General features: G+C 40.9%; 3 protein-coding genes across 7 annotated transcripts in view; 2 read left to right on the top strand and 1 right to left on the bottom strand.

Moving 5' to 3' along the window:
• Positions 1 to 11,336, top strand: part of FRY (FRY microtubule binding protein) — a 188,120-nt gene extending 176,784 nt beyond the window's left edge. For 3 of the 5 annotated variants that reach the window (XM_084288656.1, XM_084288658.1, XM_084288659.1), the window contains 4 exons: positions 4,037 to 4,054; positions 6,723 to 6,833; positions 8,920 to 9,113; positions 9,685 to 11,336. In XM_084288656.1, coding sequence (XP_084144782.1) covers positions 4,037 to 4,054; positions 6,723 to 6,833; positions 8,920 to 9,113; positions 9,685 to 9,943 — 582 coding nt within the window. In that variant the 3' untranslated portion in view covers positions 9,944 to 11,336. The remainder of the gene's footprint in view (positions 1 to 4,036; positions 4,055 to 6,722; positions 6,834 to 8,919; positions 9,114 to 9,684) is intronic. The other 2 variants (XM_084288657.1, XM_084288660.1) reach the window with 1 other exon arrangement.
• A 2,281-nt stretch (positions 11,337 to 13,617) lies between these two features.
• ZAR1L (zygote arrest 1 like) lies at positions 13,618 to 15,286 on the bottom strand (the record flags this gene model as incomplete). The annotated part of the gene is made up of 4 exons (XM_084306283.1): positions 13,618 to 13,761; positions 14,201 to 14,275; positions 14,428 to 14,520; positions 14,675 to 15,286. 4 exons carry the CDS (start codon positions 15,284 to 15,286, stop codon positions 13,618 to 13,620), a joined length of 924 nt encoding a protein of 307 aa, XP_084162409.1.
• A 2,784-nt stretch (positions 15,287 to 18,070) lies between these two features.
• BRCA2 (BRCA2 DNA repair associated) overlaps positions 18,071 to 19,141 on the top strand; it is a 37,643-nt gene continuing 36,572 nt past the window's right edge. Inside the window, exons 1-2 of the mRNA XM_084294025.1 lie at positions 18,071 to 18,141; positions 18,720 to 18,826. Coding sequence (XP_084150151.1) covers positions 18,760 to 18,826 — 67 coding nt within the window. The 5' untranslated portion in view covers positions 18,071 to 18,141; positions 18,720 to 18,759. The remainder of the gene's footprint in view (positions 18,142 to 18,719; positions 18,827 to 19,141) is intronic.

Genomic DNA, 19,141 nt, shown 5'->3' on the forward strand with positions numbered 1-19,141 from the left:
GGGAAATGTCATTAGAAAGAGAAAAGGAAAAGTGATTCCTAGACTGGCAAGTACTTGTTTTCACACCTTTCCTCTCCTCTTCTCCCTCAGCCTGGAATGCCAAAGAATCTAGCAATTGTAGGGAAAAAAAAAAAAATCCATCTTACAGTGGTAGCTGTGAGGGAACCTGTCTAAACTCTTAGACTTATCGATGGTTAGACTAAGACCTGAAATCCTGCATAAAACTTCTGGCATAAAAAACCGCCTAGCTAAAACACAAAAGCAGGTTGCCTCTGAAAAGGTTCAGAAGTAATTGTAAGGAAGAAAAAGCAATACCTTGTCCTATGGAGGACAGGAATCTGTGATTCTCAGAACCTACTGCCACCTTGGAAAAAGCTGGAGGTGAAAACAAACCACTCTGCTCACGAGACAGACATCGGGCCAGGTTCAGTGCTGCCAAGAAGGGTTGCGTCACGGATGACTTAAATGGAGCTATGCCTGCCTATGGGGGTGGTTAGCTTGGCACCAGTTTCTCTAATCAAATTTATTTCTAAATAATTGCATGTGATTTGTTGACCATTGTTTCTGTTACTGAAAATGGGCAAAGGCAAGAATTGCTTATTCTGACATTGAAGAATCTTTAAATAGAAGTTGTCTAGGTCAGCTGCTCGAGCTAGCAAATTTTTTGAAATTGGGTAATAGCTGAATGTCCCAGAATGTCTTTCCACCCCTTATTCTTGCAGCAGACTGCATGATTTGTACATCTTTGATTTGTAAGCTTTGATGCTACATTTAATCACTTGATGCTGCGGAGTCTCAAGGACATAAGAGGCAATTTATAAGTGAAGATAACTGCACGTACTGTTTTGCTGTCTCTTCAGGTGTAACAGATGAGTAAAGCTATCAGTGCATCCTTGAACCCTACCAAACGGAGTTTTTTTACATCTAGTCAAAGACTGGTTTTATGATGTTTTCTTTTTCTTTTTGTATTTTTTTTCTTGTAAGGAGATACACGCAAGATCCTATTTTTCTTGTCGTTTAGTACTAGCTAATTCAAATATTTGTCTCCTAATGAGACATTCAGTAAGTCCAAAGTCAGTATACACCTTTCTTAAACCATGCTCATCTCAAAGATCACAAGCTTTACAAAGACCACAAGTTTTACAAAGCTGCTAGTGGATATTTAAAACACGCCACATCCCTTAAAAAAATGCTGGAAAAAATCAGAATGGACCTGTTATGATGAGTTTCCCTGTGGCTAAAGTTCATTGACTCTGGGCCATCAACAAGGCTGGAGGTCTACTTCTTGACACCATACTAATCCAGAGTTAAACTGAGTCACAGTAGAACTCCAGGCATAGCATCTGACTGCTGTTGGACATATCCATGGACTGACAATGAGCTCAATTTGGCTCTTGAAGGCAGATTTTCTAGAGGACCACAGCTGGGTTTTAGCTTTCTCCTGACAGAACAGTTTAATTTCAAGAAGAGTGGGTATTTAAGAATGCAGCAACATATGCTGTACCTCTCTTTTTGTCTCTGATACATATACCCACTTCCCTAGATTGTGACAAAAAGCTTTTGTCTGCTGCAATACCAAGTCAAATATAATACCTCAATAAAATGCACTTGCAATTAGAAACCCTCGCAGGCAGCAATCATTTTGTTATGATGGGACTCTCCTGTGTCATTAAATGACTGAAGACTGTGTTGCCTTCAACATTTCAGTATCTTAAGAAATAAGTGAGTAAGTCTCATCTCTTTCTAGTACGTAAAAATGATTCCTTGGGAAAAAAAAAAAAAAGCAAGAAGGATGGTGACCTAAAGATTAGTATTTTGCTATCTTCTTGCTCTTCTTATAGTACAGAACGATAATTCTCTGTCTCAATAGGAAGATAAATCAAAGTGCTGCTGTTGAGGACAACATTGGGTGTGTTTCTTAGGTGTACCATTTGCTAGCTATATTCAGTAGCATTCAGTATAACATCTAGTATTTTCAGCTGCCAAAAACACTAATTGTGTAGTGTCATAGTTCCCTTACTGTAGGCATTAAACTAGAGATTGAGGAGAAGAGTGAAAGTTCGGAACATTCTGCATGAACCCTTGCTACTAGAGGCTTAAAGAGATTTCATTTAGTCCAAAAATTAGTATTTTCTCAACTTCCAAGGAATATTTCATTTTATGCTGAAAGGAAAACAAGTTACAATCATGAAATTGCAGAGCCATGTTGAGTTGACCATCAGTAGTTTAAGAAGATTTTGTAGTACTGAAAGATCAATATGCTTTCTTCCACTGAAGAAGGAGGAATTTTCATGTAGGATGAAATCCCAGTTCCCTTTTCCCCCAACCTCCTCTTATTTATTTATTTATTTATTTATTTATTTATTTATTTATTTATTTATTTTGCCTCCCTGTTTCTGGAAGCAGTAAAAAAATGAGAGTTGTTTTCTGGGGAAAAAATGTCCATGAAATTCACTTCTTTGCAGCATTTCTCCTTCTTTAAAGTAAATTCCATGGCAAGATAGAAATTATATGTGGATTCCGGTATTTTTGAAAGTCCAAGTGTAAATTGGTGGTATGCTAAGATTCAGAGGAGCTTAAGTGAGAGGCAAACAAGATTTGAAAAACAGAAATCAGCGTATCTGTGAATTTACTGCAGCACAATGATCTGTCTGCTCTTGTCTTCTTGTCTTAAACTTGGCTTTACAAAGCTTGATTTACATAAACTGCAGGGAAGCCAAGATGTAAAGGAAGGTTTTTATAAGAGTACTAAATACTCTTAAGTTAAAAAATAAATAAATAAATAAATTCAAACAATGTTAAAGCCGTAAAATTAAACATTACAGGAGCTAAAGCTTTGTTTGTCATGGTTTTATTGACGGGTAGTGCAGGATTCAGGAAAATACTTTTCATACATTCTTTAGTTGTAAGGCCTGTGGAAAGAAGCCAAACCAAAAGGCTTTGCTTGGCTATACCAAGTCAGCATTACTTGACATTTCTGTGTTTGCTGCCTTTGTATTGAAGGTAAGGTAAATCATTTTAATAAGAATTTCAAATGTTTATTAACATTGTGTGCATATGCACTGACATCAGGCTGTAACTGGGCAGATGCCATTGCAGTCTGTTAGTTACAACATTGATATAATTCTGTTCATCTAAAATGACATGAGAATGTAATATATATAAATAATAAGGAAATCTGCCTGAAAAATGCAACTGTTGGTTCTTGATAAATGAAGGGGAACACTTATTTTTTGAGGAGAGAAGTTTATTTCTGAGACATTAGTCCCTAATCTTTGAAATGCTAATGCGGGTAAATTAGATTTTTTTACTGCTATTAAAACAAGAATTATGCTGACATTTTAATAGTTCCAGAATTACAAATCAGTGAATCATTACTGGTGAGAGGAGGGAATACAAATCTGAACATGTGGCACTGCCTTGTAGTCAAACCAAACTGGCATTTTCCATGGATTTTTTTCATATGATTGTCGTAAGTTACATATGAAATATTTCCATTGTAAGGTGCCAAGTAATAAATGCAGAAGTCACAAAGCTTATCCTGTAAATGTCATCAGACGTATTACATCGAAAAGTAGAAGTATTAATAAATAACATAATATTTATACAAGACAAATTTCGGTTCTGTTAATCAATTGAAAACCCTGCATAATGCTCTGAGCACTTTGCTGTGTGAGTTCTTTTTAATAATGACAGCAAATTTAAATAAAAGTATTATTTCAAGACTTTTCTAACACAATTTCGTCGTAAGTTCCTGAGCTACTGAGTGGGAGGGATAAAGCAAAATTAACAAATATGAATGTCCAACTGAGGATATTTAGATTGTAATTTACAGTTAGAATTAAGAGCTTGATTTTATTGAGTGCTGTGCATGTTGTATGTGATATTTCCAACCAGTCACCAGGTTGAGGCAAGCATTGCTAATACTGCTGACAAATTATGCTATTAAAGATGGGCTGTGCTTCCTATTGCATGCATTCACTGACACTATACTTTCTTTCCTTTCCTTTTCTCCTGTGCCATGCTTGCTGTGTAGCAAATGGAATCTCTTGCAGTAAGTTGAAGTTCTTTCATATTCTTTGTCCATCTGCAGATGGACTAATACACCCCAATTTTACTGGTTTACTTCTAAGCATGTTTTCCTTTTTTGCTGCAATTTTCCTGTAGAATATGTGGTTCTACATGCAGTGACTAAAACAATTTACTAAGGTGTGTTCTGTGAAATCTAAAAAATACTTTGCCTAAATTCTGACACTTTCATATGCTGTTTAAAATTGTCATTTACATAATTTTTCAAAAATCAAACCTTTGAATGGTTATAATAATATGTTGGAGTGGAAGATCAATTACTTGCTAAAATTCATAATTTTTTATTTGTCTCAATGAAAAACTACAATTTATAGTTGGCAGTTGTTTTAAATTGTTTTTGCTTATACATTGATGAATACTTTCACTATTATTGGTTACTAATCCTTACTCAGGAATCAAAAATTGTTGAAAAATTGAGTTGCTTGATATAGTGACTAAATACTGAGTCAAACTTGAATGTTCAATGCAGCTTTAGTTTGTCTTAATGCAGGATAGCAGCCAGAAGGGTAACACTGAATTACTGTGCCCCAAGGACTAAAAAATGGTGTGTTACATGCCAAGCTATTGCAAAATATATATAGTTTTTAATGTTACACAATGTCCTGGTTTTCAGTTAATCTTTAACTCCCTAACAACTTGAAGTATATGTGTGTTTACCTGCTAATTAGCACTACCAGCTCTCCAAAATTTGGGTAGGGTGAATTTGATCCCAACTGGATATCCTCAAGGTGTGTCCCTGCTACTGAACCAGGACCAGGGAGCGAGCGTGCCTCCCCGCACCAGCATTACCTATGCACTGCTGGCACCTTTCGAGGCTGGGGAGCCAGCCAGCCTCTGACATGCCCAAGCATGGTTCAAGAGAAGCCAGAAGCCAGAGCCTTTTCCAGGAGGTTCTTCAGATAACCAGTCTTCACTGTGGGAGGAGGACGGTTCAAAACATAGATGCAAATTGGCAGTTCTGTGAGGCCTCAATTACAGAGAATGGTCACCGAGCAAGTTGATTTGTCAAGTCCTTGATGCCCTTCATCATCATTTTGGCCACTGGGGGGAGATTGAGTCCATGCCCATAATTCAGTTCTGTACTAGCAGGTCACCCAAGTGTTCCCTATCTTTCTCCCCTCTGTGGCTGTGCCTGGCCAGGTTGTCCCCACCACCACCTGGTGCTCTCCTCCTGCTCCCACAGGATGGGATTCAGGGGGAAAGTAGCTCTGCCAAGTTTTGGCAGTGCCCTTGGTTGACTGTTCGTGGCCAGGTAGCCTGATGAACAAAGGTGAGGTCTTCCAAAGAACATCTCTTTTGACCTCAACCCTTGGGCTTGTCTGTCTCATAAAGAAATTTTGAGAATCAGAACGCTACGGATATGGTTCTAATTTTGGCTTATTAGTGGGAGCCCTGGCACTTCCATATTGAAGCAGATGTAAACAAACACTTCAGTTAAATTAATGTTTAGGATGTTTTTAAAGAGCTTTTTTTTTTTTAGTATTTGTGCTGGCCTTTGCACTGACCCTGATTCAGCAAATAGCCAAAATACATGCTAGTGGCCAAGCATGTGTCAAGTGCATTAAGAAAGCAAACTCATTAATAGCATCTTTTTTTTTTTTTTTTTTTTCCCCCACTGTGTTTGGCATGAACCTCTGCTCTAGTTCCTCCAAGCAAATGGAAAGATCACTGAGCTCACACTTGGTCACTGTGCCTGTAGAGAAGACAAACCAAGTGTGGTTTGAAGTCTTTCCTGCTAAAGTGACAGGAAGCTTCTTGACTTGTACTTGCAGAATTTGTACTTCTGCAGTTTGCCAAAGATGAAATATTCCTCCCTTCCCCACCATGATCCATCTGTGGAACTGCAAGATTCCTCCTCCTGATGACACGCAGATACCAGGACCATTAGCATTAACGTGGTGTCTCTGGCACACGTGCCCATTTCATGTTACTCTGATGTGTCTGACACATCACACTTCTTGTGTGGTGCTGCACATCACTCCGGAAGAAACAAGTTAGTATTCATGTAAGAGTATCTACTTAGCTGGGAGAATAAATTACAGAAGCCAGATGTCCTCTTACACATGAAACTCAGTCCATCTGTTGTATGGTTTCATTAAGATGGTGGGAAATCCACGAGCTGGCATTTCCTCCATCCCACTCCTGGCTGGATTTTATTTGCCTCTCCTCTTCTCAGAGAAGCAGGCAGGAGCTTTGACTCTCTTGGACAACCACTTCATTGCTTCTCTATTGGATTTCCATCCTCTCAGAAGAAGTCTTTGACCATTTCTGATTTTTTTTAGAGTTTTATCTTCTATATGGCAAAGTCACTTCTCCCATATTCTGCCTATGCTTTCCAGCTGCAGTGGGGTCAGTAAAGCTAACCTATATAAATTGCTTTGAGATTGGGGCTGATGTGTGCTACATGACAGCTAGCAATTATAATTTTAATTTTCAATGTCTTTTATGATTTACCAGCAGAAGAATGTGCATTACTTGCTTTCTGAAGTAGTATGTGACTATACTTTAGTAAAATAATGTGTTTTTTTTTTTTTTTAGGAAATAAACTATCTCAAATGTGTTTTACTTGTTACTAGAAACTATCCCAACTTACTGATCTTTATTAATTAGTTCTTCTATAAATCTCTCCTTAGCAACTGGAACTGTGTCAGAGATTATATAAACTCCACTTCCAGCTGCTGTTGCTTTTTCAGTCCTACTGTAAACTTATCGGACAAGTGCATGAAGTCAGTTCCATGCCAGAGGTATGTAGCAAACACTACAAACTCTTATACTAGAAAGCACTCCGTACCTTCATGTTCTTACTCTTCTTTCTGTGGACTTGCACCAAAGACTACGTAATTTCACCCTGAACATGAGTCTGCAGACAAAATGCTTCAATAAACCAGCATCCTCATTAAGGACTAGTTGAGATCCAATATTTTTTGGAATTGACTGTACTGTCAGAGATGGGTTTCCTCTATAAATTGAGTCTTCAAAAGACATTTCAGTCAGTGGTAATTAACTAGAATGATATATGGAATCTTAACTTTGCTCATACTTTACATGTAAGGAAGTGCTCACACTGGGTAAATATCTGCAAATGAGTTGTTGGATTTCTTTATTATTTGAGAATTTATTTTTAAGAGGATATGACCTTTCTTCACACATAAAGAAAATCTCCCGTTCCTAGATCATGACTGACTTCAGCAGGATTTTTGGAGACATGTAGACCAGGAGTACTTGTTATCATGACAATAACAAAATAATGTGGTAAATTCATCTTAATATGGGTGCAAATTTGAGGTTTTTTTTTGGTTTTTTGTTTTTTTTTTTTTTTTTTCTGGAGTAATGTCTTGTAATTTCCAGCCATATAAACTGCCTCCATTGTATGTACGCTGGTACTAGAAACATCTGCAGCAGCTTTAAATGTTTTGGCATTCTCGTGTACCTATGGAAACGAGGTGTTTAGTGTAGAAGTACTTTATATTTTGACTGCAAGTGTACCTCCTAATCCCGTTCAATGGATAAACAAATTGAAATCAGTTAAATGCCTCCCAAGAGTGCTAAATGTATTTAAAAATGTAATTAACAAAATCCTGTAATTTCATAAGTCTTCTTAATTCTGACTTTTTTTACAGGGATTCTTTAAGTATTTTTGACGCAACACCCTATCTCTTTTGACCAAAATAGCTTTCTGGTTTTAGATATACCTAAGTATCTTACATAAAGAAACACTTCACAAGAATACTGTTAGTCAAATTTATTGCCAACAAGTGCATAAAAAACAAACTGTTTTGAAAAAACTTTGAGGTGATCACTTTAAGTTAAATGATCATTGTTTAAAGAAAGGTAGTAACATAACTTGCCATTCCGTATATTTTTTCCTCCTGGCAAAACGTATATATTTTAAACTATTGAGAAAAAGTTATTGCACTTTGCTTGTTGCTGTAAAACAAAATGTCAAGCTATGAAGTATATCTTATGATGGATTCTGGCATTTTACACATTCTCCAGTAAATGGAGATGGTTTGTTTTGTTAGATGTGGTACAAGGAGCTTGAATATTTATTGTGTCTTAAGAAACTGTTCTGCAGGCTGTCTTGTAATGTGACCAGGCTGCTTGCTTCTAAGACAGGATGCTAGGAATCTGGTGTTGGAGTAGCCTAAATTCTAGAAATGTTTTATGTTCTTTATTAGCGGATTGATGTGTGTAGCTGTTTAACAGGTGACTTTGTTAGATTATTTGTTATAAATGATGCAGTCTATGGAAATGAAGAGCAACAACATGAGGAATGGCCTCCAAAAAAAAATTATACATATTTTGCTGGAACCATAAGCTATTATTTAAGGGAAGGTCCATTTTTAGTTCATGAGACAGTGGTTATTTCTAGCATATATGAGCATATAAAGGTAGATCTTTAACTTTTTAGCCTGGCAAAGGGCTATAAAATTCTGGTCCATCTGTTAATCATATCAGATCCTGTATGTGTTTTGTAAATAAATAACAACATCATTGCTAGGAGAAGCAAATGTTATTTTCACAAACTTTCCCACCACAATATGAAAACAGTAGCAAAAATAAAAGATAAAAGATTATTCAGATGTGCTCTTGAATGTTAGCAAGCCAAAAGATTAAAGAAAGCTCAATGCATTTTAAAGCTACACGACAAAAAACTACACAAATCTGTAGTCTGTTTCCTTATACTGAGCATAGAGATCAAGAAATGTCTTGAAATGGTGTCTTTTCCATAATGCGTACATCAAATGTGCTAATAAGAACAGACTCGAAATAACTACTCTCTTTGGTGCCTACCAAAATACCCATCTCATAATCTTCTCATTGGAACAGCTGTTAAATATGTCAAGAGAACTGAGCGAGTTGAAGAAAAATCTTAAGGATGCTACTGCCGCTATTGCAGCTGAGCCTCTGAGTGTGGAATCTGAACCCACATTCAATTCTACAGAAGCAGCTATTCAGTCCATGCTGGAGTGTTTGAAAAACAATGAACTTGTTAAAGCCGTCCGACAAATACGAGAATGCAGGCAAGTTTTACTACATGGTTCCTGTTAGAATTCCATGTTATTGGAAAAGCATGCATTTATTATCCTCCTAACTTTATACTAAATGTGCTAGGTCACCATAATTTATTGCATACTTTTTCAACAAGGTAGGTGGGGCACAGATACTATTAATTTTGCACCACGAGTAACAATATCAAATTGGTAATACAAACACAGATACTTACCACAATGATGATGTTTAATTGCATAGCACAGATGAAAAGTGCTTCTCTGAGGCTCTTAAGAATCTTTTTATAGAGCCAATTCCTTAGCAAGTGTATGGCACTGGCATCAGCTAACATTCAGCCCAGTTTCACTTCACTTATTTGAATTAGTTTTCTTAAGCTTTTTTGTTTTCTTAAAAAATAGGAATTTGCTTTTATGTTATTTCCGTGTCTGATATCACTAACAAATGAGTCACTTAAGACAGTGAGTTATTTTGGCTTGTAAATATGCGCACGTCCATTCTCCTTTTAGAGATCTCTATCGCCTGGTTTCGTTCTGTGCTAATACCCCATAATGATGCACCCATTCTCTTCCCGTTTGATTGCAGGATTTTGTGGCCCAATGATATCTTTGGAAGTAGCTCTGATGACGAAGTCCAGACACTACTGAACATTTACTTCCGACACCAAACCTTGGGTCAGACGGGCACCTATGCACTGGTGGGCTCTAACCAGAGCCTGACTGAAATCTGCACCAAATTAATGGAACTGAATATCGAGATCCGCGACATGATTCGCAGAGCCCAGAGTTACCGGGTCATAAATACTTTTCTTCCAGACTCCAGCGTTTCCGGCACAAGTCTCTGACAGGAGTCTCGTGTCCTCTTTCAAGCTGGGAGTGCTGCCCTGCTGGAGTGAGGTGGCTCAATGTCTTCTCAGCCTTACAAAGGTTTGGTCAAACTGTACTCACTCTTGTTACATTTAGGATTTCTTCTAAAAAGATATGGGCTGAACTTCAAATGTGTAGCAATACTGTAAGGACAAAGGTAACATAGAGCATCCAGGACAACATCCCTTGTTCTCTGTTGCACAAAAAATCAGTTAGCATTTCACTGAGCAACTGCAACTCACTACTGAAGAAGTGACTTCCATTGCATACCAAAGCCTACTACACTGAACAATACTTCCTTTATAGCAAATTAATTTTAGGTTGGCAGAAGTGCAATGTTTCCTTCATGAAATAATATTTTTTTGTTAAAAAAAAAGAAAAAAAAAACTTGTACATTTTTTTCCTTTTTTTCTCTTATTTGGTTGAGTGAAAGATGGGCAGAATGAAGCTGGCCACAGAATCTCGCAAACTTGTTGGTCAAAAGCTGAGAGCCTGTGTATATGAAACAAATTGTAAATGGACTACAATTTAATGTACACTGTAATTTGAATATTATTACTGTATCTTAAAACAACGAGCTGCTACGAAGTACATTTCCTAATGTTACTAGGCTACTGTCTCTGAAGGTACTGGATCATATTGCAGAGGTCTGTTCTTAGGCCCACAAGTATCATGAATGGTCTTGGTAGATTTTCCTTTTTTTTTCTTTTTTTTTTAAAGGATCTTGATGGCTTTTTACTAGAGGGTTGCTTTTATGAATATATTTATATTAAAGGATGGTTGATCTAATTTAACTTGCCATTTTGTAGGAGAAAGTCCCATCACAGAGTCAAATCTTTTGAACTGTTATGCATGCATATTTTTATTTAATATAAATTTTGAGTATAAAAAGTAAAAATATTAACGTGAAATGCAAGTTCTCATGTTAAGCTTCTTTAAAGAGATGTCCTATTTTATTTGTAATGTATATATGTCATAACTGTACGTTCTTTTTCTTACATTTAACTGCTGTCCAGTGTTAAATGTATGCATGTAAATCTGTTGCACATCTGAGACACTTTTATTCTGACAACTATGTAACTTATTCACTCTGTAAATACACTTACCGTTTTTGTGAAGTAACTTTGGTTGATATTTGGATCAGTACATCCATTTACCTAAAATATAAAAGTCATATAATCACAACGGAGTATGTGCTAGTTGTGAAGACTGTGTTCTTATCTGAATCTGTGCAGCTGCCAACAGTATGGATGATAAGCAGCCCCTCAAAGTCTCCTTTTTCATGGCTTATGGCGAACTTGTTTGTTAAAGCGACCAGGGAGAAGTGTAAAGATTATTTTCTTTCACAGTCAAACTCAACCCAGAAGAGCACGCTGACTGAAGCAGTTTCTTAACTGAAAAAAAAAAAAAATCCCAGTTGAAGGCTTATTTCTATTAAAAACATCAATAATGGACCTATTAGTTTCAGAGTTAGTTTTCAGTCATTTGTTTGCTTTCTAATGCTATGGGTAGAAGAAAATCTGTCCAGCCTGCAGTATCAGCCTAAATTCTGGGAATGCAGTAAAGCCCTCTCGCCTTTATCCCTTTTTCAGCTTGCTTGCACAATTTTAAGTGGATCCTCCCAAACACTTGCCCTGATGCATAAAAGGCATGGAATCCATGGAGCGCTGCAGCCCTATTATAGTTGCAGGACAAAATAAACACAGGGCAAATCCTTTCCAAAAGTGATGCTATTTATCTCTGACTTCTTCTTATGAGTAAACCAATCAACAATGGTTAGAGAAGTCTTCAAACAACGATACATATTTCCACTTTTGCAAGCTATTCAGAACTGCAGCTGGGGTGGTCTGTAAAAACTGTAGTGGTTGGTAAAAGTTTTGAGTGGCTCTGTCACTTTGCGAAGTTGTATCTTGCAGAACGCAGGAAAATACAAGTTGAAAGGGACAACAGGAATCATCCAGCCCCCTTGAAGCAGGGGCAGCCATGAGATTATATCAGGTTACTCAGGCCTTCATCCAGCTGAGTCTTGAAACCCTCAGAGATGGAGAGCGCACAGCCACGCTGAAGAACCAGGCTCTGTGCTTCCTCAGTAATAACCACCTCATGGTACTTGTCAGCTACCCCTGGGTCTCACTGAAGTCTTTTCTTCACACCAAACAAGCCCATTTCCTTCAGCCTCCCCTGCACACAGCAAGGGCTATAGACCTGTAGCCAGCTTGCTGACCTCCACTGAACACATGACCGCTGATAAACATCCTTCACGTATTGAGAGCCCGAAACCAGATAGAATAATGACAAAAGATGTGCTCTGGTGAGCGCTAACATGGTCAGTCACTTCCCCAGCCCTATTGGCTCTGCTTCTGTCGATACAAGCCCGGATAGTGCTGCTGCCCTCTGCTGGCTCACACCCACCTCATTGGAATTTCTTCTTGTCCCTCCTAAATACCACGAGCTTGCCATCAGCCCATTTTCCCAGTCAGCTGAGATGCCTCTAAATGGCAGCACTGTTCTCAGCTGCGTTGGCTGGCTCCCTCAGCTTCTGCAGATTTGCCATGCGCATGCTGCTGCCTCTTTCATGGCACTGGAGTGGAGTAGGACAGGTCCCAGGACATACCCCCTAGGGTACCCCACTTGTTACTGGCCTGCAGGTAGAATTGAATCCATGACCCTGTACAGTGTGATGCAATTGATCTTGCACAGAGATGGGGACAGACCTGAGGTTCTTTCCAACCTAAACTATTCTGTAGTGCTTCACATACACAACAAAGGCCATCATGCTGCAATCTGAATTTCCTTGCATCATTTCTAGACTTGAAGAAGAATACAAGTCATCATATTCCCATCAAAGCCTCCCTGAAGCCCTGGGAAGACATGACCTGTAGGAAAACCTCACTGTGCTTCAATAGAAGAGGTATTTTGAGTAGGATTCTGACTGCATTTTGTCTTCATGAAAGCTGACCCAGTTATTCACTTGTTACATTTGAGACACCTTGCAAGACTAGGAAGCTTCTGTCACAGCTTTTATTATAATTGGCATGCACTGGGAGCTGTTTTAGTGATATTAGTACACATTACCTCTATAGAATTTATTACACTACATCCCAGATAACTCAAAAAGAGTGAGATGTTAGCTTACACTTTTCCCTCCTACCTTACAGACATGAATCAAGGACCATATGCCAGAATAAATAAAGTGGTGCTTGATTTTTAAATACACATGTGGCAAGGAGGACAGTAGTATGAGCTCTAACAAACACATGCAGATATATTTACCACAGACTTCATACATGAGAGCATTATTTGTATCTTCCACACTAGTTCAGTTTGAGTGAAGGGAGAAGTTACCTAAAAGGTAGACTGAAAGCAAAGCATGTTTTCTTTAGAAAATTGAACAGGTTCCATTTCCTTCCATATATACTTTCCTCTTTGATACTTTCTTCTTTAATTACAGCAAAAGGAAACTAGATAATGGGAAATTACCATGGGTAATAAACTAGTGCAAACTTTTATTGAACTTTATTAACATATATTACAGTTAAATATCTTATAAATACAAAAGTCCTTATCCATTATCCAATGCCAGGTCAAAAGCCTAAGGTCAAAACATTGCAAGAAGACTGACAAAGTGCAAGTGCAAAATGGGGCACGCAGATCAGACAATGTATTTGAAGCTGTAAGTGTTATCACAGGACAGCCTCTTGCCTCTGCAGCGGCCGCAAAGCTCTTGGCGATGAGGTCTCTTGAGATCGATGTGCCTCTTCTTCTGAGGGCAGGAGCAACGAGTCTTCGAACACGTCTTAGGAAAAACATTAGTAGTAGATTAAAGAAGTGCACTTTATATTAGACTGACACCTGTTTTCCCTTAATCATAGGATCATACTTGAGTTGATATGCTTAAAAGAACTTTTGTGGCAAAAAAAAAAGCTGTAAAGTTTTAAGAGCCTTCTCACCTAGAAATACTCGTCAAAACCCTACCTATCCTGCATGTGGCAGGACAAGATGGTGTAGCAAGAGACAACTATTCACATAAGCTATTTACACTATGGAGACCTATGGCATTACACCATTCCCAAATAAAAGTTTTCTAGTACTTCAACAGCAAGTTCTCTTCCAGATAAAGTCAGTAAGAAATTCAGAAACTGTAAACTATCAGAGTTCATGACAAACTTGGGCAGTCTTACCATAAGACAAAAACCTACTGTACAAAAAAAAAAAAAAAAAATACTGTAACCTACCTGGCACTGGATTGCTTCCACACGATAGGGATTGTAGCCCTTCTGGCATTTGCGACAGAACTGCTTGAAGTACACCTAAGAACAACAAGTTTTCAGTTACTACTGAGATTTCTTCGGGATATTGAATACGCGTGTCCTAGATTTGTGCCAAAAACAATTTCTCAGATTTTGTGTTGTACTTACAAGCATCAGGAGCAAGAAAAGACTTGCTGTTACACATCAATTACCTTGTTACTTCCAGAAATGCACCACACATAGGCACTCTCCCATCTGGTCTTGCAGTCTTTGCAGTGGAAGTAGCCGTACTTCTGCTCCAAGAACTGCAGGGAGATCAGGGTCACTCAGCAGCCCCCAGGCCCAGCTCCCCTCACACCACCACTCGCCTCCATGGCCAGGGGGCTCAAACCTGGAGGCAAGGGGGGCTGTGGAGGGTGCAGAGCAAAGACAGAGGCTGGGGTGGGCACCACTGCACACCTGGAAAGCCGCCTGGCGGCCAGGGGCTGCAGCCTCCTCCTGTGACGCCTTCGACTGCCCCTCGGCCAGTGGAGCGGCCGCTGCCTGGCCGTCCTGCTGCTTCTTGCCACCATCCTCTGCCTTCTGCTTCTCAGGGCTGGCCGCAGCCGCCTCATCCTTCTCACGGAACCCCGCAGCTTCGGGCATGGTGAAGAGGCGGCGGTCCGGCACAGGTGAGTAGAGGGCCATGCGCCCACGAGCATAGAGGCCAGCAGGGTTGAGGGGGCGGCCGGCGGGCAGCGTGCGAGGCCCAAGCGAGCACTGCACAGCGGCATCAGCCCGGGGGTTCACCTGCACCCCAATCTCCCTGGTGTTGGCTCGGCGAAGCCGTGGGGTCAGCCCTGGGCTCACCTGCGACAGCAGGGCCTTCAGGTGGGCCCGGTGGCAGCTGTCCAAGTATTCAGAGGGCAGCGGGGTCAGCGGGGTGGGGGTCCCAGGGAAGGGACCGAGCCCTGTGCTCTTGCTCTGCTTCCAGCTGGGTTGCTTCAGCACCGGGTCCCTGCCACCGTGTGGTGTCAGGCCACCCCTAAAGCTCTGGTAGGTGCTGAAGGGTGGGTAGACAAAGCCCTCCATGCTCACACCTGCAGAGAAGTCAGCTCTAGGAGGGCTCCCAGCCCTGCCTTTATCTGGTCTTGGAGAGCTGGTGTTAATTGCTGCTGATTTATGGGGAAATTGGGCCCAGCTGGCTGGGGCTGACTGCACGGGGAGGGCTGCCAGGCCTGCTGTCCCCTCTGCTCTCTGATTGTCCCTGGCCATGAAACCACTGCTCCAGCCATAGGCTTTCCTCCCGTACTTAATTTGGGGTACAGAGCTCGCCTGCCCTTTTGCCAAGGGCACATGGTCCAACCTGCTCTGCCTCTGGAGGCTTCATCGGTGGCTTCATGTAGGAAATGCTGCTCCAGGGTTAGATGTGATGATGCCTCCTGGGCCCTGTAAAGGCTCATTTATTCAGGAAGCTGTGAGTCAGTGAAGGTCTCTGCAGAGTTGTGAGCACCGAGAAGTAATCAGCGATCAGAAAGCTGCACCAGCCTGCAAGACCCTGCGGAGACTGAACAGACATAGCTCAGCCATAGCTGGGGCAAACGGAGCTCTCACGGTGACAGAAAGTCTGCTTGCCAACCATTCCCTCCTTTAAAGGTCTTAAAAAAAAAGTAAAAGGGGTCTTCGAAACAAACAAAACCCAGATAAACTGGGTATGCTACAAGCAGGTGAGCAAAGAATGCGGGCTGTTAGTCTTTTAAAAGAAGTCGTTGTCATTGCTAAAAGTTCTGAACACCCCCATTACCGAAGGATTGCCCACATATACATGTACAGCTTTTCTATCAACCCTGATGTTTTAGAAAAAAGATGGGGTATACTTCAGTTCCTGCAACACTCCAGAGGAAAAAGTTACACCAGGAAAAGTGGCTTAATATCCGTGTAATAAAATAAATTATAGCAATACAAGTACTTGCATATTAGACTAATAGTCCTTTGGTAATTACATCACCTTATTTACGTCAATTTTAAGGTAACATAATTAACATTATTAAATCATGTAAACAGAGTATGTGAATCTTTAGAGACTAAAGAATCCCCAAATCCTTGGACTTACTGTGATGCTAAATAATTCCTTTGCATGACTCCTCATCATCTTTATAAAAGTGTTGCATTATAAAATCCAATGGGCCAGCAAAGGAAGGGCTAGAGGGGAACTGGTAGGGATGATGCCTTTAAACTTTCACACTGTATCTGAAAAAGATCCTTTCAAGTGTCTGAATTCTTGGTAGGAAACAAATTTTTTACAAAACAAAATGGGATTAAGATTCAGGAAATGCACACTCATAGTTAAAAACAAGATGGGTCGAGGTTGCACACTATGTTTAGGTTTTCAAAGAACCATCTAAATCAACTCAACAGAAAAAAAAAAAAAGGAAAAAAAAAAAAAAGCAAAAGTAAATAGAATTGTGAAGCAGATGAAGAATAAAACGGAAACTACATGCTATCACCCAAAACAATGGTATGGCTTCTTCTATAATGCTATGGGAAGAAGCAGTTATTGCACCTCCACGGGGCTCTGCAGGATTAAAGGAAACTAAGTAAATTTGCTGGAAGGAGAAGGGATACAGAAAAACTATCATGTGAAGAGAATCTGAAGAAGGTGACACATGAGTAAGGAGTCATGATAAAACTGTAAAATAATGACTGGTAATGATAGGTATGCAGAAGCCCTTTTATAACACAAGAGCAGGTGGACGTGTAGCTAGACTGAAAGATAGCTAACCAAAAATTGGCTATTGGAAGAATTTTCCACCCTGTTTGAAGTTATTTTATAGACTCCTTGCTGAGGCCAAGAGGTATCAAGGGTCAAAATGGGAATGGACGTGTATCCAGAGGAAAGCAGTATTTTATACTAGCCATAAAAACAACATCTATAATAAACTTCATGTTTTGATGCCTACAAAAGCACCTAACTAAAGAGATTGGGTTGAGATCCTCCCAGGCAATGACACTCCACCACAGTACCGCTTGCTGTAAGACTTCTGGAGACTTTTTTTGGGGGAGACATTGATGTTAACTGCCATTAACATCGGACCATGTCAACCTTGGATACAACCCTCGGCCCTGCATGCATGTAGGAATGTGTGAATAGAAGAAGGACGACGTTTGGATCAGAGTACAGGGACTGAAAAGCAAGATCAATGAACGTAGAGGGTTGATATCTAGTCAGCAAGGCATTTTCTGGGAAGGGGTGAACAGTTATTTTCATACAGCATACTTTTTTTCTTCATATCTAAGCCTTTTTTTTTTTTTTCCCATTTACTTTCTAATAAAGTTGGGGTTTTTTGATTTTTTTTTTTTTTATTTTTATGAGACAGCTGTTACATGGGTTATTTTATGCAGCCTTTTATCAAAGAGAAAAAAAAAAATCCTCCCTAAGCAGAATTACTCTAGAAATAGTTTTTCTGCATCCTGCTACTGTTAGGGAGAACTCGGGCAGAAACATTTTATTATCCCTCAGAGTTGCGGACACCCAAACCTGCAGTGAACCCAGCGCTGTGCCAATACACAGCACCGGTGCCACCACAGACACATCCTTGTAGAGGGGAGGACACAGTTTGTATCGTGGAAAACCGCACGTGGAGTGCAAGCATTTACACAACAGTTTCTGTTTTGGCTCATGTTTTTTCCTCCACCCCCTCATCCCGCCAAGCGCTGAGGGGAGGAGCGAGCCCGGCGCCACCCTCCCGCCAGGCGCTGAGGCGAGGGGGCGGCCGCCATTTTCCCCGCCCCTCGTGACGGAGCCTTGGCGCCGGGATTGGAACGGCGGCGGCGGCGGGCGCGGGGCCGCGCGGCTCGGCTCGGCTCGGGGGCGCGCAGCGGAGCGCGGCCCCGCGCGTGAGGCGATGCGGCCGCCGTGCCCGTGCCCTGCCGGGGGCCGGAGGGAGGTAAAAAGGTCCCGGGATGAGGGAGGTGAGGGGCGAGGCAGGTGGGCTGCCTGCCCTGCTGGAGCTCGGGGGTGGCTCCCAGCTCGTCAGGCTTGCGTTGAGTGGCTTAAAGAGCGTGCGTTGTAATGTTATATGTCGTCAGGTGTTTGGCTTTCAGCAGCTGGCGTAAAGGGTATGAGGGTCTGCGGCCCTCCTGTGAAGCTGGCAGTGCCTCACGGGCCCCTCGGAGCTCGTGGTGTGTGAGGAGCCGTGTGAGGACACACCGGGCTGTCGCTGGCCTGGTGTGAAGGAGTGGCGGTGGGCGGCTCGCCCTACCTGGAACACTTCAAAAATACCCTCCCAGTCATGCATTTCCTCCAGTATTCACTCAATATTCATATTATCTCCAACATAAGTCCTCACACTCTCTTGTTTTCATACCCCAGTCACCATTAGTGCAGGCAGTACCGCCCAGCCCCATCACACCCGCCCAGGGATGCAGCAGAGCAGGGTTAGGAGCTGCCCCGCGCACCTCACGGGACTGGGCCGCCAGGCTGAGCCTTATCTCTTATCTCTTATCTCATCTTATCTCTCCACAGGTTTCTCAACACGCATTCCAGTGAACGTACGGATACGAAAATGGCTTGCAGATCTGGGGAAAGACCAACCTTCTTTGAAATATTTAAGACGCGTTGCAGTGATTCAGGTACAGCATGACCACACTGAACATGTGCTGTTAGGGTTGCTTTCTGGACACTGGTATTTTATACACATTTGCTGTAAGCTGTATGTTCCACGTAAAAGTACTGTGCATCTTGTTAGCTGTTGTACTTGCCCCAAATCTATTTGCCATTTTTGGAATTGCCATCTATATACAATTGTAGTTTCTTTCAGAATGTGTGTTCAGTTGCTTTTTTGTACTTTTTTTTTTTTCACCTGGGTTTCCTTATGTACTTGCAGGCAGGCCAAGTTTAGTCTTTTGCCAAATGTGTCAACAGTAGTCTATCTCAAAGTTAAAAGG

This window comes from Netta rufina (genome assembly GCF_964035555.1).
Source record: "Netta rufina genome assembly, chromosome: 1".
Classification (NCBI taxonomy): domain Eukaryota; kingdom Metazoa; phylum Chordata; class Aves; order Anseriformes; family Anatidae; genus Netta; species Netta rufina.